We start from the raw sequence: 24,089 nt of genomic DNA on the forward strand, positions 1-24,089 counted from the left end.
AAGATCCATTCTTTTTGTGATTAAGAGAAACATAATTATGTCCGACTTTATTGTTATCGAACGATAATGACTTAATTTTCTGACACGTTACAATAGAAATAATCGTTATCTTTAAGTAACAGGCTCTAGGGCGGTATACTCGTAAGTTCTTTGTTGGAAATAGGAGTTTTGGAGTAAAAAGCTTTTAACAAAAACTCCAATAAGTACATATTTAATATAAAAAAATGTTTTTGAGTTATTACGATGTTTCTATGTTTCTTGGATTAGAATCCAAATTTTCACTGAAATCTGATCGCTAGTCAAATAATTCCGTAGAAGGACTGTTTATGTTTTGGAAATCTCGTTAAAGTTTGATCTTATTTTATTATACAATAACTATTTGTTGTAATTTAGTTTAGCTACCTAATTTTCTCAGATGGTCGATATTTTAATGTTGAATACAGTCAACAATCTTTAATAAAAATTTAATGTTTGACTAAATATAGTAAAAGATTTTGAGAGTTTAATCGATAAATTCTCATTCATCAACAAGTATAAATAAGAAAAAGAGCAAATATTGTAAACCCAATAATCATAATGAAACTGTCAGCTTTTGTTTTTGGAAACATAAAAACAAGCAGGAGACAAAGTGACTGACAGAAAAACAGAAACAGAACGACATAAATCTTATGAGGTTTTTCTTTGGGAGGATTATTACTTTTTATCGTAGTTGTTATTCATTATATTTTTCCTGTTGTACATGTGACTTATTTATTTTTAAGATAAGTCCCTACTTTAAAAATTTTAATATGGAGGTAGATTAACTTTTTTGTGAAGACGGTTCGGGTTTTTCCGTTCTTCTAACCCAGTCTTAAGTTTTTAAATATTTTTACCACCAGTCACTCCAAGATTGATGATGACAACTTGTTGCTTTTTAAAATGGGAATTTATGAATTTAAACCTAGCCACCTGCAACAAATCCTCACAATTTAACACCTAAGCTCATGATTTAACATAACTGATTGTGAATAAACCACGAATTTAGTATTACTAAAGTTGGATAAACATAATTTTGAATTTTTTAAAAATTGGTTCTAAACTCGTAAGCAGATTTTAGGTTTTTATGTTTTTAAGTTATTATATCTATCCATAATTACCAATCTGTTGTCCTAAATTGTAAATTTAGGGTTATTAGTAGATACATATATCATTTTATTTACATAAGTTTACGGAACAAGAATGTCTTAGAAACATAAAAAATATTAAAGAAAAAATAAGCAAAATAAAAATATTTTTAAATTTTCTTTGCGAACATAAAACTATTGGAGACGAAATAACTCGTGTGACACCCACTGATGTGCAAAGTTTGTGAGATTTATAAAATAAAATCGTTAATTACGTCACTGGCGCAAACTTAACATTGTAAATCTGGTGTCATGGAAGATTAATACTCATAAACCGCTGAATAATTATATAAAATCAATACTTTGACAATAAAGTTTCCTGGCGTTTAACATGTCCATCTGATGTAATGACTGGCCTTATTGTCACTACATGTAGCCAGACATCAATAGACATCAGTTTATGATATAAATACAACAGTTAGGCGACTGCGCTCTCCTCAATATCACGTACAGATTCTGCGGAATTGTGGAGATGTCTGTCACCAAAAGATGTTCTTGATTGACTTTTCATCCAACATAAACGAGGTTAAGTAGAATTTCGGTGAAGGCGTGAGAACGTGTGTTGATGTGATTCACTTTTTATGACATCAGCTTTCGAACTTGGATTTATAAAATTGACCGATTGAAGCTTCATATTACGTAAAATAGTTAGGGATTTTAAAACTTATCAATGTACTCCACTTTACTATTATCTCTTCGACGTAGGTAATCAATATATCATTTAATTATAGTTCTTAACCCTCCACCACCCGGCGGCACGGCAATTTTGCCGGAGTACATACACTATTACGGATAATACTATCAAATAATAGTGCAGTGCTTATCAACATAATTACCGGCGCTTCGCCTCCACATTTTTACTTTTTTGTGTTTTATTTTCCGTGTCAATGTTAAGGAATTTATCCAACATTCAATAGTAATATCGTGTTTTACTAGTTAGTTTTAATTGAGTAAACTGGGCTATAACTAGTCTGTTGTTTTAACCCACGTTGCCATTTGCACCGTGGGTTATAACATACATAACCCACGTTGCCATTAGCACCGTGGGTTATTAACGTTCATAACCCATCGGGAGCAGAATTTCATCAATAATGTCATTATCTAAAAATTTTGGAATATTGGATAAAACGTTGTATGGCATACGTGGGTTATTAAGTACTACCCACTCGAGGTAATAACCTACTCGGGTAAGCCCTCGTAGGTTACAAATACCTCTCGTGGGTAATATCTTAAATAACCCACTTATACCATAAATAACTATTTCTCACGATATGACATGAGTATAATAATATACCTTTTTGAATTTCAACTACCAATGTGTTCTCTAAGTCCAAAATTTTTAAATTTTTAAAAAGATATTGCGGTACTATTCCCGTTGCTGAAATTATAAGTGGTAAAATCGAAATTTTTTCTAAACACCAAAGATTTCTCATAGCAACGGAGAGTTCTAAATATATTTATTATTTTTCCATCATTACAACCTTACCCGAAAGATTTAATAAATGAATAAATTATGTAAGCATAAAAGACTATTCATTTTTTCACCATTTTACTCAGTCTATTTTAATTAAATAGTAATTTTATAAGAAAATTAAATGTCCCAATGTTGTTTAGTTGAAAACCGTATTTAAGAAACTTATAAGTTATAACACCTCTGAAGCCAAATTTATAGATAGTTGCATTAGTTTCATGAAATATATATGAAATCAGTTATTTCTCTGCAATAACGATTTTCCTGGTAAAATAATGATGTTATGTTCCATAATATCAGCCCACACACTGACACTGAATATGTTTTTGTCCATTTATACAAGGTGAACATTAGACCAACATTTATGTCTCGACGATCTAAGGAAACAAAAACAATAATTTCCATCGGACAAAATGTGTACAAACGTACCGCGTAACTCAATAAATTATGGTTTGTCAAATTTGAGATTTAGGTTTTTTTTTTCATATTTTCACTGGAGAATACAAATTATTTGCGATAGAAACCCCTTTTGAAATGAAAACGAAGAAAGTGGTAATTAACTGAAGATTTCATATCCTAAAGTTTCGTTCTTTCTATTTTAACTGTAAAAGCTCATTATCAATTGTGAACCTTCGTTGAAGGCATCGCGGCTCCCCGGGTCTTCACAGATTACAGGTTAAGAACCACTGCTGTAGACTATAAATAAATTAAAATAAAGAGTAACTTCTGACGGTTAGTACTGCAATGTAAAAAACATAAGACTCGAGATGACACGATCGCACGCCACTTAGATTAAAATAGAGAAAACAACAGTAAACGAGGCGAGCTCATTACACAACAGTATACTCGGTACAGGTATAATCATATCCTTACTGTGCTCTCTGACGTCATATCGTGATGAAACAAAGTGTAGAACACAATAAGTTTCCCTTCTTAACAAATTTTGCTTGAAAAAAAGGTTAGTTTTTGAGTTAAGTAGATTCAAATAGAGAACTAGATAGACAAAAATTCTACAAACTACCAAAGTGTCTTCTAAGTATTTTGAGTAAGCAACATAAAAAGTTCAAACATTTGTTTAAATTTAAATGGTCTTAAGATTATATAATTTTTGCAGATAGGAAGAGTGATACCATTTTTTATTACCTTAAATACCTACCTGTACGCCAGTCGAGTTATATTTTATCAAGTGTAAATAATTTAATTGTAAAATAATATATTCACTGAGAATTAATGTATAAAAGTTATATTTAATATGTGATTTCGAGTGTTATTTGCTATTCAAAAGCTAATTTCAGTTGCTCAATAGAGCTATAAATAATCTAATAATTACGCAAGAGTGCCTACCAGATTTGCCGAAAAGTGATCACTGCCGTTTTGGTGTATGTATTATGTATTACACGTATAAGCGGAAACAGAGACGGAATGAAAGTCGATTTGGTACGACGTAACAAAAGGAAACGAATTTTGCCATGTCCATTATTTGAAAATTTATAGAGAAATTCAACTACAAACTGCAGAGTTTATCTTAGACACCATAAAAGTTTAGATAGCTAAAGTTATTATGAGAGCGTTCGCATGAATATATTCGAAGTTTTCGTTTTTGCAAAATGATGAAGTCATTGGCCAAAGTTTTTGACCTCACCTTTGTGTGAGTATAATATGCAGACGGTGGTCGTGTATAGGGGATTGATAAAACAATTAAACCAACAACTGAAACATGCCTTTGCTTAAAAAAGTCATTAGGGTATGTTGCAACACAATTCTAGGAGTAATTAGTACGACACGCAACATATGAGGTGAGGCTGTGCTACAGTAATATGAAATATAAAAGCGACGTGTAGCTTCTATAAAAAAATCTGACGTTTCACGTCCAAATTGTGGTTCAAGTCCATTAGCGTTATGTTAGGAAAAATACACGCACTTTGAACGAAATCCGTCAGTTTTGTACGATACCAGGGACAAGCTATTATCACACAACTATTTAAGTAAAATATCATACACCAACATAAAGGGAAAAGACAATAAATCGGGAAACGAATTTGGAAAACAAAGGCCTACTCACATATTGCCGAGTTATCTGCGAACATTACAGAAATATGATGGTGTAATTGTTAAAACTGTTAGTTAGGGTGCATTCTCATTATCTACTTGATTATTTTATTCAACATTTGATACGCTGTTTCCAAACAACTTCTTTTACTTACTGAAATAAAAAAATCTACTCCTATTAAATAATAGTGTAATTATGAAAGTGTTTTTCACTGGATAACAGGATTCACGGCCCGTTAAATAATAATTTCAAAACTCACTGCAAATATCATAGCATCATCATCATCATCATGAAGTTCAATCCCAAATTTTAATGCAATAGTATCAAGTATACGAAGTAATAATTTTAAAACGTCAGTTTCAGTTTGTCTAATAATGAAACTTATTTATCAATTTCTCTTCATAGTCATAGAAAAATTATAGTACTCTATTCGCGGGTAATGGCTATTACTCGTGAGGTGATTTTGTGTCACGAGCCGCAGGTCATTGTCATACAAATATCAACTCTACCCCACCCAGACTCCCAGACAGTTGCCACATACATTTTCGTACATAGTTGCCATATTTACACAACCATTTTGAATCACCCAATACATACATTGATATTGATTCTTTGCTTTAACCTGACAGATATCTATTCTGTAAAGTCACTTCAAATATGAGCTCTTCTAGTTATAACAAAATATTTTTTTAAGTTTAAACATAGTGAAATTACACGGAAGCTTCATTTATTTTACCAGAAATATTTTGAAATTTGGTAGTAATGGAAACAGAAAAGAAAAAGTTTTTATTAGAATAGGTAGGAGTACTAACTACAGAAACAAAATAAGAAACCACTGAAGGGTAACTTCCTATTTAAATACATACAATGTAGATGTTGTAGGTATATAAATTATTGATGCAACTATGTTTCAGAAATATGTCAATTTCGAACTTACATTCATCTAAGCTGTAATTACACATTAACGAAACACTATTGTAAATATTCAACCAAAATTATACCATATCACAATTTTTAGCAAGTTTATTTACATTATTCAAGCTGCAGCTTTAAATATTTCTTATTAAATTATTTTATTAAAACATAAAGAAAGTAATTCCGCAACAAATCAATGTTATAATTTTCCAACACAAACTGAAAAACTGGTTTCTAATGAGTTTTAAGACGCAGTATATTTTTTTAAACCGCTTGTCCTAAATTATAAAAGAAAACATTGAATGAGCGAATACTTTGCAGGTAATTGTGCGTTGCCCATTTGAACAAAGAAAATGAATGTTATTACTTTACTAAAGTTTTTTGAAAACAACATTCGATAGAAAGAATAATAGAGTAATGAAAATGCACCGTTGTTGGATATATTTAAAATGCAAATTTATAAACACATTCAGTTCACAGCGAAGACAGCACACACATTGACAAAAAATGTGCGTAGGCTGGAGTTTCGTATCCCGAAAAAACCTCAAACCCAAAGAATAGAATTTTTGAAATGAACTGTGCAAACAGGGCGTAATGTGCTTTTGAAAAAACAAATCGATGCGTTTGGTCAAAATTTAACTTTACCTAGACAAAATATTTGTTCTATTCTTATTGGATTTGAGGATACACCCAGCCGATATATGCGATCGAGCGGATGCGGATACATTCCACAAGGATGCTAATAATTCACGAGTTTTTCATATGCAAATTATCCTTTTGTGGAGTCACAGACCGCGACTGTGTCTCCCTTGTAGCAGATTGGATTGGTTTCACTTCATATTTCAATATGTAGATTGCATATGTGTGGAGCCGAAGTGTAAAGGTTTGTTGTAAAATGTAGATGATATTGTGTACGGTTCAAGAGAGAGTACGAAAGAATATTTTATCTGGCGTAGCAAAACTGAACGAAAGTGTTTTATTTCGGTGCGTGTAATCTACAGAACACAGCGAAACACTTGCTATGCAATTTGTATTAGTCAAATTGAATCAAACTTCTTGTTCCTTGGTTTATTTAAGCGACAGCTACGCGTATTTCATTCCAGATTATAAAATGTTTCCAGCACTGCGCTTTTTTCCAACGAAAAATTAAAAATAAATATACTAAAGCCGCATTTCATGTTTATTTTTGCATCAATCTTGGAAAGTGAAATTATTTAACACAAAAAAACAATTGTTGGAAATTTAGAGGAACTTTTTACCGTGATAACTTCAACGCAAGATTGTTTTCAAAGGCGTACGTTAGCATTTCTAAAAAGTTGGTATAGTTTGTCCAGCGAGAGATTGGTTGACATAAAAATTACTAAATTCTACGCAGAGAAAGTAGTACCCAGCGCGCGTAAAATTTCAAATATATCCTTCAATCCGTAATATTTTTAGCCCTGAAATTATGCTCTAATTAATGTATTCTAGTGCATTTTGTAGTGTTGGGTTACAAGCCTACAATTTAAAATCTCCCAATCTCTCGACGAAGTATATACAAAGTAATAATTTTAAAACGTCAGTTTCAAATGTCAGTTTTAGTTTGTTTAATAATGAAATTTATTTATCAATTTCTCTTCATAGTCGTAGAAAAAGTATAGTATTTTATTTGCGGATAGTGGCTATTATTCGCTCGGATAAATTACGCCACTCGCCTGCGGCTCGTGACACACAATCATCCTCACCAGTAATAGCCATCATTATCCGCTCATTGAATAATATACTATTTGCTTTCTAAATCTGTCAAAATCTCTGTAGCAATAGTCTACTTTCAAATAAGGCAATACAAAAGTATTTAATTTGTTTCAATTTTTTGGAATTCCTGTGCATTGTTACTTACATGTTGAGGAAGGAAGTGAAATTACCGATGGTTATAAGGTCGAGGAATCGTGTCCGAAATAAGATCAGATTCTGATTGTCCTATAAATAAAAGTGATTTTCCGCACGTCGGCTCTGCGTACGCCTGTGTGTAACTTCTACAAAAAGCACCGATAGATATATTTCTTTGTGGAAAAAATATGTTTTAGTAAGGATTCAAGGTCTATTCGTTTTGCACTTATACTTATCGAATGTCTAAATATAAAAATTTGGTCAAGAGTGCGGTGTCACAAATTCTGTTTATTTCCCCTGTGTTGGAGCTTATGAAATCTTGTAGCTGTCATCACGTGATGTCACTGCCGTTAAGTTTAACTTCCAATTTGTGATTAAATGTCTTTTTCGTTCATTTACGACAGAAAGATGTTCTCAACGGGTGCAAGATCAGCGTTGAGTAATCGTTACAATGGTTTGTCATTTAGTTAAATGCGCAGATTAACATTATTGTGCTGGACACGGATTTGTAGTATTTTTCAAAATATGCACTAGCTTTATATTTACTACCTAGAATTGTCTAAATATGGTATATTGAAAAGGCTTTCTAAAAATTATTTTAGAAGATGGACGTCTCTCCATACTAATATTTTAATTGTAATGATTTAGGATAAGCCATAACACTACATATGATATGAATCAACGAACCAACAGGGTTGTTGTATTCATTTTTCAGTAACTTTTATTATAGAATACTAACGAGTTTTATAAAGCTTTCATTTGATATATGACAATCAAATATCAACTTGTCTGATGAAGATATTTCCTTGTAAGAATCAATAAAATTTAAGCGTACCTTGTAACTATACAGGGTGAAATTAAAATAAAATCATAATAATATGTAAACCATAGTATCTTCAATAAATGAATAAACTGAAAATGTGGTTAAACATTTTAAACTCGTAAAGTTCAATTTAACGTAATTCCATCCCAAACGAGACGCATCTGGAAGCTCTAATAAATCGAAACATGAATAGTCGCAAAAACGCTTTAAAAACAGAGAGTCACAAAACCTTAGATATTATGAATGGAATAACCTAAAAACACTTTAAATGCACAGAGCCGCAAAAACGCTTAAGAATGAAAAACCAAAAATTTTGCTAAAACCCAGAACCATTACGTATGTACACGTCATCGATTTATTTTATGGAGAAGAATTTCCATTTATAATTATTACATTGCGGAAATTATCAAGCCATTATTTTAATTATTAATATTATTTTACAAAGTTCGGAATTGGAGAAACTAAGTAGTAATAAAAGTGAGAACAATTTTCTTTATTATTAAATTACAAATACCACGTGTAGCACAGTAAAACTTTTGTATACAAATGATCGTCTTTACACTTAATTCACTTGTCGAAAAACATGTTTTATCTGTGTTGATATAACAATAATAATCGAGTTGAATTCTGCACCTCATGTTTCATCCAGTATTTGGGAGAATAATACGTCAACGTCTATCACATTCACACCAATTTTTAGTTTTCTCGAAATAGACATTACCGTTCTATAGTTTACAAAAACCATATAGGAAATCGTTCTGGATAAGATGTCTGCTTTGGAGTATGTATTTAATTTTGGTCTCTATTAGTTCTGAAGCCAACAGATGTTTCAAGGCTCGTTCCTTCAACTTTTCTTTGCGCATCTTTCGTTTTTCGTACTTTGTTCTGGAATTCTTGTCGTTCAATATCTTAGGAAATCGTTTAATAAAGTGCAACGCAACTATTTCAAAAGCAATATGAAAAATAGGACGCACCGAAATTGAGACAAAGTGTAACACCGCACAATAACAACAAATATAAAATTTATTCACGTATCTCTAAAATTTTTCATCTAAAAATGATTTACGTTCGTAGATTGAAAAACGGTGAGGTGACGTAACGATCCTTGAAATGAAATTAGTTTGAGAATTTTGAAAAATTGATAAAATGAAGATATTATCAGCGATGTCGTTATTTAAATCTCATACCATTAATTTAATCCTTCGACACTGACCTAGCCTTTGGCCTTATAAAGCCAGTGAATCATTTCTCTTGAGGTGCCTGGCGTTGAAAGTTGAAACGTGCAGCTGTCTGCTTGGAATTCTGATTACATCGTAAATTAAAATGATTCCTGTTCAGTCACCCAAAGGGTAAAGTTTAAAAAAGTAAAAAACCTCGAAAAATAAAATCGCTATAAATTGCGTCTTCGGTTAAACTGACTGTCAAACTAATATTTATGAGACACAGTAAGTAACAAAATGATAGAACTTCAAATTTTATTTTTTCCGTCTTTTTAATCGTGACTTAGTTCTAACAAAGATTACCTAATCTTTGTTAATTATTATTATCATTGTTAGGAGGTTGGTAAAAGTGTGAATTTAGTATAAAACTGCTCTTTAGTGATCGACAATTCGCCATCATGAGAATCATTCTCTCATTCAAGAATTTATTTTTTAAGGAAACTTTCACTGTTATACCATATTTTCACCTCGAGGGAAAAGAAATATGTATTTCAATTATTCCAAACTTTTTGAGCTCGCTGCATGTTGATTACCAACATTGGTTTTAAAATTCAATAATATAATTCAGAAAGCATTTAATGGTTTCAAAACACTGCATGCGAATAGCGATTTGTTATCGAGATCGCTTAAATCTGTGTGACACAGTTGTTCGTTCTCATTTCAATTATTGTAATGTGGTTGATAATATTATGATATTGATCAGACTGATTCTATTATAATTCAGTGCATGCAAAATTCTTTTTTGCATATCGTAATGAAAGTGGCACTTTTTTACACGAAAAATCGTAGTGAAAGTAGCACTTTTTTACACGAAAAATCGTAGTGAAAGTAGTACTTTTTTGCATCATTTTATTCCGTCTCCTTGGAGATGATTGTCAAAGCATACCTATTTTTTTGTTGTAATTTTTCATAAATCCTTTTAGACCATACATCTTACAAATTTAAAATTTTAAATCAAAAAACAAAAATAAAGCGCAAGTGCGTGAATTTTACAACCATGATCTTTTGAAATTGTACATTCTTTTTATAACATCTGCTCGTACATGGAATACACTTTTATTATACAATGTCACATTATATTTATTTAGATGACATGTTTTTTTTCTTTAACATAAATTTTTTTCTTCAATAGAACACAAGACTATTAAATGGTGAAAAAAATAATAAAGCCGACATCTATATTTGTTGGTGTTGAACTGTTTAGCTGTGTTCTGCAGTATGAGGATTCTGTGTATCGAAATGTAGACTTACAGAAATCACGCTGTGTGTTGCAATTGTAGCCGTGACGCTCGACCGCACTAGATATCCTTGTGGAAACGGGCAAGCACGTGACCTCAAGCAGGATCAAGAAAACAAACTTGTACTCACCCTGAAACTCCTTGCGAGCAGCGGAAACTGAGGTTACAATGTTAGCGACGTGACCTAATACTGTGGCGAAGAGCAGAAGACCGAACAACAGCTGGAAGATGACGAAGAGGTACTCTCCTTTGTTCCTAGGCCTAGGCAAGTCTCCAATAGTCGTTAGCGCTAACGTACACCAATAATAACTTTGCAAATACGCTTTCACATAATCCGTACTTTCGGAGTCACTATACACCCAGTTTTTAGAGCCAAAGCCGTCGTTTTTTAATATGATATGGAACAGACAGCCGTTCCAGTGGAATATAACTAGGAGGTAGTGGATGAGGCTGGTAGATCTAAATAAATTGGGATAATTCGTGTGACGTTCGGTGCGATCCATGAACGCCCAAAAACGATAAATTTTGACTAAACGGAACGAACGTAAGATTGAATTGAAACCCACGGATAAGTAAAGAAAGTCTAGAGGCAACAGGCACAAACAGTCAATGTAGAATGTGGTGGAATTCATGTAATGGTGTCGCAACTTCGTCGAATCCGTTTGCAACACTCCGTCTTCTAAGTAGCCCGTTCGAAAATGGAACATGATATCCACCAGGTAGAGGAAGTCTGCGAAGTAGTCCAGACAGAACCACACTAGGATAGTGTTCGCTGAAAACAAACATATTTCATTACAATATTGATAAACCTGGACATAAAGTTCTACCAAAAAATGCAACAAACTTAAAAAGTGATTATCTGAAAATGTAACTTTAATATCATACATTTGTTTGGCTGACTGTTATTTTATATCTTAAGGATAACCAACTATCATAATACAGCTATGAAATGGGTGTATTAAATATATTCATTACGGTCGTCGGTTTATCTTTCTTTATAATTAAAATGAATTAAAGAAGGTAAAACTTACCATCAATTTCTCGAAAGGCAAAGCGGTAAATAATGACCCAAAAATTGTAAAGAAACGCTAAGGATACGACCATGGACCAGTAGTAACACAGTCTTCCCGCTGGATCAAAAACGAAAGACCAATTTGCTGACCCTGTACGTAACCTTGAGCTGTACGATTCCCCTCTTCTAAATCCGTACCGGCTGGAACAGATAAGCCATTCTCAATGCAAAATACAAAGTTTGCCACACCAGTGAAAATCCCACCAACCCCAATGCCAGCTATAAATTGCGATTTAATGTGGAAGCCTACAAAATCCCAGGTAGTTACTTACAATTTTATAGATATCATTAAAGTTATATTCCACTTAGATTCTTCTGAATACTGCGAGAAGATTTTATGAAATTTATTGCCGCAGTTATACCGCAGTTTAAAAAAAATATTTCCAAAGTTCGCATGCCAACAAAAAAGCATAATTGAGGATGAGACTTACCTTTCTGTTCCGTTACAACTGCTTGTTGAATTGAGATGATTGGTGGAGGGTGGATTAGTTCCAGCTGTGGATCCCGGAGCCGTCCTCCAAGCACCAAGAAGCGGCGCTTCCCCGGAACTGGCTAGGGTTACACTAGTGGGCAATTTCAACCGACCTCTCAAGTCTTTTCTTCGAGCTTTTCTTGACAGATCCAATTCACTCGCGGCCGAACTAACATTCGCTGCTCTATTGATGTACGACGTTGAGATGCTATCATGAGACGATGAAAAGTAACGTTGTTGATGGTAGCTTTGAGGCTGACGGCTCTTTGACATTCCTAATTTACAACCGACTAAATCTGAAAGTGGGAAATATTTTCATTATGATTTAGCGATGGCGTGGAACAAAATTTGAAAAACTTATAGTTGCCACAAGTATCATTCTGTAGCCTGTTTATTTTAAATAAGTTAACCTTGGAATAATCACTTACCTAACAGGCTCTGCCGTGAGACAGATTTGAGGACCCGGTGGACACTCTCTGTGCTGGACTTGTGAGGGGCGGTGGTGGCACCCGCCGATTGCACAGGTGAGCTTACGTTCAAACACGTTCCGCTGCTGCTTAAACGTTCGCCAACCATGCATCCTCCTCCACTTGTGATTATTCCTGAAAATAAATAAATGCTTAGCACACCACACTGAGCAACCAAATTTGATGAAACAAAAAAAAAAAAATTAATCGAAACAAACACCTATTTCGCAAATGCTTGTAATGTTCCCGTCAGGAAACACAATTTACAAAATAGATTTGACAAATCCTTGGCCATTTGTGAGTGTCTAAAATTCTTAAGCTAAATTTTCTGACCTGTCTATCGTTCAGAGTTTACGAAGCGTGCGATAAAAGAAAACAAAGAATAATGGCGGCGGCAACTATAATTTTACAATAGCTGCCTGCATGACCGAACAAAAGAAAACACCTCAATGAGCTGATCAATTTTTAACATAGATGGAACGATTTCTTTTATGTAGTAAGTTATTTTGTTACTAGCTGAATTAACGATGATATTAGAATATCGTATAAAAACAGCATTATTTGGGTGAGATATAATCAATTATAATAATATAAGAAATGCAAACATAAATATTCATTATCAAGATAAATAAATTAAACAAAGACTGCAATGTCAAATTCTCTGTCAACGAGCGAGATTTATTGCTTACTATTAAACTTATTACAGTTAAACTATCTAGTACCTAAATGACAACTTTAAAATGTACCTATTCATTTCCGTTTCAATAAATACGAAATATGTTTAATATAGTCTTAAATAGAATCAATACTCCCACTATCTATAGATTATGACATATATGCAAATCACATTTATTATCTACCACCTACGTCAAAAACGGAACTAATTCAGTGAATTAATGTTAAATAAATCTAAATCAAGGCTATTTCATAAACCCTGGATTATGGGCTCAAAATTTTGCGTAGGAAGTAGATTTTTATTTAAACAATTGTTTTCAAAATTACTTAAAGCATAGGTAAATACATAATATGTAAATTTTATACGACAATATTGTCCTTATTGCAATTTTTAAATAATGTTTCTAACCTCAAAATTCACAAGACGTACGCCATGTGAATTTTGTAACTTTTATTTTTTTCGGCGTAAAATTTTTCAGTCTTTATAATAAAAAAAAGCATAGACTCGCGAATTTTGACTTTGCAAAACAATTGCGATGCATATTGCGCCGTATCAAAGAAATTTCGCTGTAATGACTTAACCAATGACATTTTCAATTTTTCCAATAAATGCCAATCAAAATTAAACCTATCTGAAGACATTTAATTTAGCAATCTTTTCACTCCATGGCGAATGGTTGCTTAGTGACCTATGAGTGATTTTGCCCACATACCAAAGTGAATTGGTATTGGTGGAAAAAATTGTATGCCATTCTACATTTAAAGCCATTACTCATCATCACTATCCGTTTACTTCGTAGTGTAAATTGTTATTTAGAAGAAAACCTAATTATTGAGGTCAAATGCTGTCAAAGTTTGTTGAATATTAAGAACGTCAAATACAAGTTTAAACATGAAATCAGAATAAACAAAAATTGGTTTCTTGACGCTTCGGCGGTTTAATTTATATCAAATCCGCCAACCACATAAAATAAAAATACTTACTATTTTTTATTTAGCTCTGCTAGCCTTAGTTTTAATTGGTCGACGGATAGTAATGAACTTATAGCCTTAAATTATTATATTTCTCGTTTCTTTGAAAATTGTAGTTGTTTTGTTAAATAATCTTCCATATTTCATGCAAGGAAATTTTTTTAATTACATTTATTAAATTTCTTATCTTTTCCTCACAAATTATATTAATTTCACTCAAATTACTCCGAAATATGAAAACATTCTTGTCTCTTGTGGTATTACCCTTGAAGATTTAATGAATTTAAGCTATTTTTACAGAATAGAATCATTACACTTAACAAATTAATTGTCAGAGGAACTGATAAACTGCTGAAAACAAGACTTCGTACCTTTTTATGCACAATTTATTATACACATGCACAATTTTATTTTTAAATTGAATTAATCGTAATTCAAACTTATTGAAATCGATCAAACAGAACAACAATTTAGGAAAAAACAATGATGATAACATATTAAGACCTAACTTTAAAAAATTGGTTTTCATAAATGAAATTTACAAAAATATTTTTAAAATTAATGAACGGATAAATTGTCCTTTTTTTGTAAAGGAAAAGAAGAGGCTGGTGATAATGACAAATAATGAAGTAGATGTGCAACAATTGACACTTTTTGTTATCAAAATAATAACAAGCTTTTCAAGAGGACGCTTATACTCGTAGTTTATATCCTGTTCCTAACAATGCCAACGTGGTTAAATTACTTTGGTGTAACTAAATAAAAATTGTCTCTGTTTATCTTCCTTACAGTTAAAGCTCTGCTCTGTTTGATTGCTACCTGTTGAAGCTATTAAATGACGCTTTTAGTGTTATTCTCAGACGACCTAGCGCTTTCGGACTTCCACCACAATTAATGTATTTAACATTTTTAAGAGAACTTGCCAGACGTTTAATTAAAAGTTGCAAGAGTTTAAGTCAACACCGTTATTAAATGACCAATGATAATAATGACTCTTGAATCTTCCATTCCAAAATTTTGAAGAAAAAGTTAATAAATAGCAATAGGATCTGCTGTCAATCAAATAAGAAGCTAACAAAGAAAAAAAATTCATATCGACATAAGACAAGGTATTACAGACATTTTTCTGATTTCGAGGTATATCATTGATTTTCAATACTCCTGAGGATAGATAGGATGTGATAAGTTGCGACAACTGTCACAAGTCAAGCCTGAATAATTGTAACCTTTGGCTTGTGTGCGAGGCTGCGAACTTGAAGTGATAAATAATAGTCATCACACACGTCTATCATACATCATGCACCCTCAAATACGACATTTCTTGACGGTGTTTTTTATTACTTTTGCAGATTTAGGTAAACAGCAATATATTTTACTGCCGTTATTAATCATAGGTCTTTTGAGTTTACAAATTTTTATTAGCTTGCTGAGTAATTTTTCATTGGATTTTATTGCTCTCACGAACGTTGCATATTTCAGACAAATATTTCTGATATCTTTTTTCCGTTCCATAAAAATATAAATTATGGGGGCATAACGAGAGCATGATCTGTATCTTGTCTTCCAAGGGATCGCATATTTCGTCATATATCTTAGTGTAATTAGATTCAACAAGTGATCGATTCAGCAATTTTTTTTTATCATAATTCCTCTTGACACTTTCTGGACATTCTTACTCTTAGAGCTTTTATACCCAAATTTTCAGCTGATTTGTAGTTGCAGGGTACATATAATGAATATTTAAATAAATTTGTGGTCAAGTGGGCTGTGGTTTTCTCTCTCTTTTCCAAACGTAGATCGTCTTTTTATTTGACAATTGCCAATGTTATAATAAAACTATTACTTTCAAATTATTGTTAGCCCACAGTAGGTACAGTAATTTACAGTAATTTAAGTAGTTGGAAATGTAACATTTTCATACGTCATATAACGTCTAATTAAAGATATCAGGACGTTTTAATTAAACATTTCAAAATATTACAGTCCTTCAAAACCTCACAAATCACTTGAGATTCATTCGTGTATCTAACAGAGGGATGTTTTATACATACCCCATACCAATTTGAACGGAATGGTCAAATATAAGCTGTTCATTCAATATAATATTATTTAGAATTTGTGTTATTAAAGTTACGAGTTGAATGTAAGGTATTATCGATTACTTTGAAGAGAGACTTCAAAGGGATACTTCATTGTGTGCTTAATAGATAACAAACTTGAATAATTTTAGTTTGATGATCCGTATGGCGGTTATAAATTTAATGAAAAATTTTAAACTAAAATCATGAATCAAGCACATATTTCAAAATGTACGGCAGACTAAAGATGCAAAAATCTTGAGTGCGTTAAATCGAAAATTTTCAAATGACGTTTCTGAAAACATTCATTAAATCTTAAATTACTAGAAGCTGATAAACCAAGAACACTTTGTTTCATGGGTGACTACAATGTTAGGTATTAGCTATTAGGTTAGCTATTAGAGATGCAATAATTAACGTAAATAACTAGCAGGTGAACTTAGAATTTTCTAGTGAACAATGATCGCATGTGAATAATATTGATAGTCAAAACCAATTTGCGTTGCGGTGATTTGGTTTCCAATTAATTGCGACCTCTAAGACTTGGCTTAATGGTTTCCGGTGCTTGCTGAAATTCTGCAAGTTTAGGTACACTGATTTAGAACTGGGATGTTCATTAATGTCCGACTTATTTTCAAATTACAAGGACCTAAAAGAATGAAGATCTTATTAACAAAAACTGTTGACAAATTTTTTATACCTATGTGGTATTTTACATATCAAAAAATTCAAAATTTTCATATTCATATCGCACTTGGCCAAAATCACCATATTTGATTCAATTAACTCAATTTTCCAATAATATCTGATGATTTCAATCAGGAATACCTAATTACTTAAAACATAAACATGCCTTCGGCGTTGTAACTACACTATTGGCTAATTGATCTATTATTACTGATTGTATAGTGGTGGCAAATTATACATAAATTTATCAATTTTTATAATAGGAACCATACTTACTCCACTAACATTACTTCTAATTGGTTTCAAACATTTTGACGCTTTCTCTAAAGATTTTTATTCAAAAATCGATCAATATTTGTTTATTTTAACGAGTTCTATTGGTGATTAAATTTATTACGTGGACTTCCATAACACCCGGTATACATCGGATACAGCAAAATTAAATTATGTTTTTAAAATCTAATTTATTTATCACTCATTTTGATTTTACTAGATAGTATAATATGTACATACTTACATTTTTCGTATTTTTTTATTTTAAATTATTATAAATTTAAAGTATGTATGTAGCTGGTTATAGACAATTCTGTGAAGCCTGAAACAGTCACTCTTTAGTAACGGTAAATAGCGCTTAATTATAACGTGAGACATTTTATGTCTCTTAAAAGACAGTAATTTTCTAGAAAACACCTCAGAAAGAGCAATGATCGCATTATCGGCACTCCGGAGGTTAAGTAACAAAATGGTAACACTTGGCAACGAAGTAACCGGAAACCGGAAGTTCAGGATTTCGCATTAATCCAGATTCAGACGAAAGACGAAACGTTCCACATTTTTCACTACCGTTTTGGGGAAACATTAATAACGCACCGAATAAAAACAAAACTGTATTCAATAAATCCGTTTCATTAAAAACACACAAATTGGACAACATTATTATTATTGAAAAATACATTTCAACAGCTTAAAATATGCATTCTATTTTTAGCCATTAATTTGTCAATTTCAAATACGATATATCGATCACTTTTAAAAGTCAGCGGTCCATTAATACGTTCCACCAGTTTACTTAACTAAAGTGCATTTCCATTTAGATCATTTATTTTCTTTTTGTATTTTCCGGAATTAAACTACCCTCAATGTAATATCGTTTTTGTTGTATTATTATTGAGATTTTTCCTTTGGAAGTATTGTCCTCATTTATGGCACAGTGACCTGAAAAGAAATATTTGTGATCCTGGTGGTTGTAACGCGGTACATTTAATATATCTTATATTTATTAAGTGACCATTAACGACGGTGAAATGGAAGGGAACCTCGTTAAGTTATTCAAATTTGCCAACTGCAATGTTAAACAGAAACTAATTTTTATCGCGCCATATAGAGAGAAACACAAAAGGGACAGACATCGAGTACACAGACGGTTCATAATAGCAATCTACTTTAAGTCCACAAACCCTCGATTATCCATAGTGGAGTTTCTCAGTTGTAGAGTTGGAGGCACAGTTAGCTGGCCCATTAACCCTTCGGCCTTTGCTCTCTCCACTTCTATAATAAGGAGATTTAAGGAGCGATGTTCACGCATATTGCCACATATGTAATACCAACCACCACAATAATTAAGTACCCACTAACTATCTATTACGGACCAGGGAGTATCTATATAACTGAACTATCTACTTGCGGAAGATGGGAATACGGATTGGGGATTAATGAGGAATAGCACATGTCTACTATCACTTAACACATCGATTGAATTTAGGGGTCACCGGTGATCACAGGGTTTGATTTATTATTAATAACAATAATAAAGGAGGGAAATGAAACGTTCCAAGTGAACGCTTCACTCACTCGTTCTTTAAAGTAAATTTATTCACGGCTGAAATGTCTCTACTATCAAGTTGAAAGTATAATCTAGTTTCAGAGCCACAATTAACATATCCTAGGGATGGTTACGCGAACGATGTATGTAAATTCAACTTTACTATTTACATGAATAAATTTGTAAGTTTGACTTTGAATATTTCATATTTTATTCTGTCAATTACTTTACGTCTCTGACGCATCAACACTTTCCTTCGTTATGTAAAAATATGATTAAAATTTCTGATGAAGACATTGAGGGAAAATACAATTCACTTTTCTGGCCCATTTACGGCGGACGTCTTAACATTACTAAACAAATCGCAAATGCTTCGGCTGGGTTGAAAGTCAAGCTACTTTATCACAAAACCGAATAATTTTGTTTTGAATGATTCCCCTTTTTCCTTGCATACACAGTACATATACGTAAGAAGTTTCGGAAGTTTAAGTATTACGTAAAAATTAAATTTCAAGGAATGCTTGATTTCACGAGAATGTAAGTAGGTACTCATCACTGCATAGTTAAAAACGTTGCAGTAAATTGCAATATGAAATGGAAACTAGTGTTAACTATTTGGAAACTGTGCAAGTAATTTGTACACAAATTGCATTTCAATAAATTTGTTTTTAGGAATTAATTAATTAATGCTTTTAATAAAATGATTATAAACATTCATTCTCCACTAAACGAATTGAACTATCCCCTTAATAGCAACTGATGAAGTAAACATTGGAGAGAAAAGATAAAACCTAATAATTTATAACTACCCTCATATATGGGAGGCATAAATATGAGATAAATATCTGGGGTTCGTAAAAATAGCTTATATCAGGCGTCATCTTGACAATCAATCAGACCGTTAAACCATTATTCAGTTTAACACTTTACCACCAAAATTTTATGAGATTCAAATTTTCTCTGAAATAAACATAAATATAAAATTTAAGACGCATATTTAAAACATTAATTTTATTTAAAATCTAAACATATCGTGAATTTGATAATTTCAGGGTAACGCATTCAATGAGAAACGAATCAATTCCGTTCTCTGAAACTGAATTACAACCAGTTGAGGAGAAGTTCAAAAAGATTTAATAATAATTCAATAATCAGTGATCCAAGATATTAAAAATATATTTACTTTACAGAGTCCTGAATCTCACTTAATTTCAGTTGAGAAGAATTCAATTCTTTCCATCACAGTGCTTACAAACTCGAGACTGCAAAAGTCTGTCATAAATTTTAACTTCCTTTTGTTCTAGTTGAGTTGAGATTACAGGATTACTTACTATATTTATCTCGAAATTAAATTCAGCTGTGTACACAAATATTTTTTGTATAAAAATTATCCGAAATTAATTAGCAAAATGGCAAGAGAATGACCTTCGTGCGGTCCACAAAACACCCAATCAACTTATGTAATTGCAGCAGAATTTCGAGGCGATTTATTGCAGTTCTGTCTACATTTCGGAAAGCTGATATAATTGTAATTAAATTCACCAGTGGGCACTTTGAGTACCGCCTCTTCAATTATGTAAACTCGCTATGTGCTTGAAACTCAACTTGAAGATTTACTTGTATTATTGTATAGGCTGGCGCCTCCACCATAATAGCCGTATCAGAGTAAAACAGTCTCGCTGGAGAGGGATGCTAAATTCTCGAACCGTTTCACACAAAGTAAGACAGAAGTAAAACTTGTCAGAACTAAGAAGTGATATTAATCAAGACACACTATACTACCCACATCGTTGGCCAATATCAAAACAAAACTTAAAAGACGCACAAAACAACTGAAACTATTTACTTTGAATTATTTCGTGTGCGTTAATCATTCTGCTGCAATTATTCTGTCTTTCCACTCTGTTATTAACTATTTGATTATAATTTTGATAATCTTAAATAGATTTCAAAAGAAATCATTTAATGTGAATTAAGATGAAACATGATTGATTTTTACGTTTTTTTCTTTAATTATTTTATTGTATGTCGAAAAATTTGACATTTGTTATTTCATAAAAATCCGCAAAAGTGCAAAATAAAACATTTGGTCAGCCGAAAAGTCTAATACAAATGTTCAAACTAATCAGGCACTCGGCTTTGCCTCCTGCCTGAAACCTAGTTTTGGGGCTGAAAAATACCCCTACCATACTCTAATGTAAATAACGTAACGAAAATTCAGTCATGAACGTATTATGTAAAAAAAAATCTGATGCTGCAACAAGTTAAGATTGACAGGGACACTTTTTCCAGCCTAGTCTTGTGTTTTATCTATTGCTTGGTCTTATCAACTCATTTCTTGAGAAAAGAGTATTTGGTCAATTTTTATCTTTTGGTTCATTTAAAAAATAGTAATATAGCTAAAGAGTTATTTACAATACTGTCATGATCATGAAAATACAACACGTCGCAATTACGTGTTAATCTATGAATTTCCAATATCAATACCAAGCTCATTAAGCTTTCTTTCAGAATTATTAATACATTAAATATAATTGCGAACCGACCAGCACAACCAGCATTGTAAATTCTGCATCATTGGTGGTAATTAATTTTAAGGATAGAATGATTTTATGGATAACTGGTCCAACAATTATATGGCTAGCTAATATATCGTTTACATACTCCTATGATTGGCTGCTCCTGTCATTTAATTAAAAACTTTGTGGTGATAGACGAATTTATATCTCATTAAGACAAAATTCTCTACCTCTGTTATAATTTCATGACCTGTAAAAATAAGCCAAGGAGAAAGGCATTACTTTGTTGGTAAATTGCGTGTGAGAAGTACATTTTCTGCACTTAAATACGTAAACGAGTTTCCCTATTCTTGGAAATTAACTGCCTCAACCTAAGGGAGTTAAAAGAAATCCTATAGGCTCTTCAGAAGCTGCCGCTGTAGGTACCCATACAATACTACGGTTTTGATTACAACGGATAAATATTGCTTACGATAACTTGAAAACGGGTCTTTAAGAATTTACAAATTTAACTACCCAGTCGGAAGTGTATCTAAAGTAAATTTCAAGCAGTTTTTATTTACTAATAGTCTTTGCCCGCGGCTTTGCTCGCGCATATTAAGAAATGTCATAAAGTTAATGATTTTTCTTCATGTAGTTCTCTGCTTGAGCTGTCCGCTGAAGCGTTATGAAGGAAACATAAGTATAATTATGACTAAACGAACTAAAAATCGTACTATAAAGAATTAAATTAAAAATTAACTTGTAAAGTCTAAACAATACGTTATGTATAGAAATTTTATATCCAGATTTGTGAACCATATTAACGGCATGATAAATAAAGCTTACAAAATGTATGGAATCATTTATTACAGATACAGGAATTTTCTAAACAAAATATCCCTTAAGTACTGTTTTATCACCTAGTCTAGACTGGAATATGGTGCACTCACATGGTATATAATTTTCATGGTTTCAATTTGGACGCGCCATAAAGAAAGTTTCTTAAGTGTTATGCAGGATGGTGTTTCGGAATTAAAACAATTTTTTTTTTCGGCGTTGGTGTAGAAATAATTTTTTTCTACTTCTGTTGTATAATACTGTAATTATTAAGGTGTTTTTTTATTAGATAACAGAAAGAATTATATCGATTCCACACCCAGTGATAGAAAATATTAAATCCTACGGTTGTCGGCCAATCCATGCCTCGTATTTACATTCTACGAGTATCATCGGCACATCGCCAATCGGATGCGTTTGTAAACAATAAGTCGCGCATTGCGTAGCAACCGCTAAATGAGGCACAATTTTAATTACCAAATATTAAAAGTCAAATTTAATTCAATTGTTAAAGATTTTTTTCTTGGTCTAGTCGTGGATAAAGTATAGTCTTCAACTCGCGTATAATGGCTATTATTATTCAATCGGACGATTCCACCACTCGCCTACGCCTCGTGTTGGAATTTTCATTCTCTTGAATAATAGCCATCATTATACGCTCGTTGGAGAGTATAGTATTATTACCCACGGCCCGTTAAATAATAATTTCAAAACTTACGGCAAATATCATAGCAACTGGTTTATGAAGTCCAATCGTAAATTTTAATGCAGTGGTATCAAATATACAAAGTAATAATTGTAAAACGTCAGTTTGTTTAATAATGAAGCTTATTTATCAATTTCTCTTCATAGTCGTAGAAAAAATATAGTATTCTACTCGCGGGTAATGGCTATTACTCACTCGGATAAATCATCGTCATGACTCATGAGTAATAGCCATCGTTACAGTTGCGGAAAGATCATTAAAAAGGGAACGTATATAACTCAATGTACATATTTAAAAAATAGCACTTTCTTTTGAAATGGATTAGAGTTTAAATGTTGATAATAATATTTTTGGATTGAAAATTACTGAATAATTTGAAAAATATCTTATATTTTTTCAAAACACTTAATTATGTAAATAGAGAACAGACGCACTGTTTTCTTTTGGAAGTTTACTTCTAGATAATATTTTAAATCCCAATGTCTATTGCTTTGAAGATCCGAAACTCAGAAAGATCCTGCATAGCGTTGGTGGTCGACCCGAGAATTAACCATTAATTATTAGGCGGATGTGCTTGCCTAATATTCATCCTCTTCTATTTCCTTAACCGCTTGACGTTCCTGTTTATTTCTGATAGTGGTTTTGAGCAAAAGCATTTTAATACTTGCAAAGGAAACGTATCCCTAGGCGTCTAAAAGTTACAGATTAGTTCCACATCAATAACATAACTTAAACAAATCTTATGGCCTTTTTTATAATAGAAATATTTACCTGCACACATATTTCACAATGAAATTGTTTTGCACAGACATAACATAGTTTGCTCTTGGCATAGAAAGGTTTTTAAAATATTGCAGACTTCCATGTCTGCTAATAATAGATTTCGATTAGTTCCACATTAACAAATTAACATTTTAGCGTCAACACTTGTTTCTGTTGTAGAAATAATTTTTTATAATGTCTGTGTCTAAACTATTCTAGTCAACTCTCAACAGTCTCAACCACAGAATCGTACGTTCTTACTTTATAATGAAGTTGTGGTGCACACACA

The 24,089-nt window shown here is 32.2% G+C and overlaps 1 protein-coding gene across 4 annotated transcripts in view; it reads right to left on the minus strand.

Annotated features, from left to right (window-relative positions):
- LOC138131063 (cyclic nucleotide-gated channel rod photoreceptor subunit alpha) overlaps positions 1–24,089 on the minus strand; it is an 85,274-nt gene that overhangs the window by 33,100 nt on the left and 28,085 nt on the right. For 2 of the 4 annotated variants that reach the window (XM_069047818.1, XM_069047817.1), the window contains exons 3-7: positions 12,722–12,895; positions 12,253–12,589; positions 11,781–11,962; positions 10,880–11,521; positions 4,697–4,711 (exon numbers count right to left, since the gene is read on the minus strand). In XM_069047818.1, the coding sequence (XP_068903919.1) occupies positions 4,697–4,711; positions 10,880–11,521; positions 11,781–11,962; positions 12,253–12,589; positions 12,722–12,895 (1,350 nt within the window). The remainder of the gene's footprint in view (positions 1–4,696; positions 4,712–10,879; positions 11,522–11,780; positions 11,963–12,252; positions 12,590–12,721; positions 12,896–24,089) is intronic. The other 2 variants (XM_069047820.1, XM_069047819.1) reach the window with 1 other exon arrangement.

This window comes from Tenebrio molitor, chromosome 5, assembly GCF_963966145.1.
Source record: "Tenebrio molitor chromosome 5, icTenMoli1.1, whole genome shotgun sequence".
Lineage (NCBI taxonomy): Eukaryota > Metazoa > Arthropoda > Insecta > Coleoptera > Tenebrionidae > Tenebrio > Tenebrio molitor.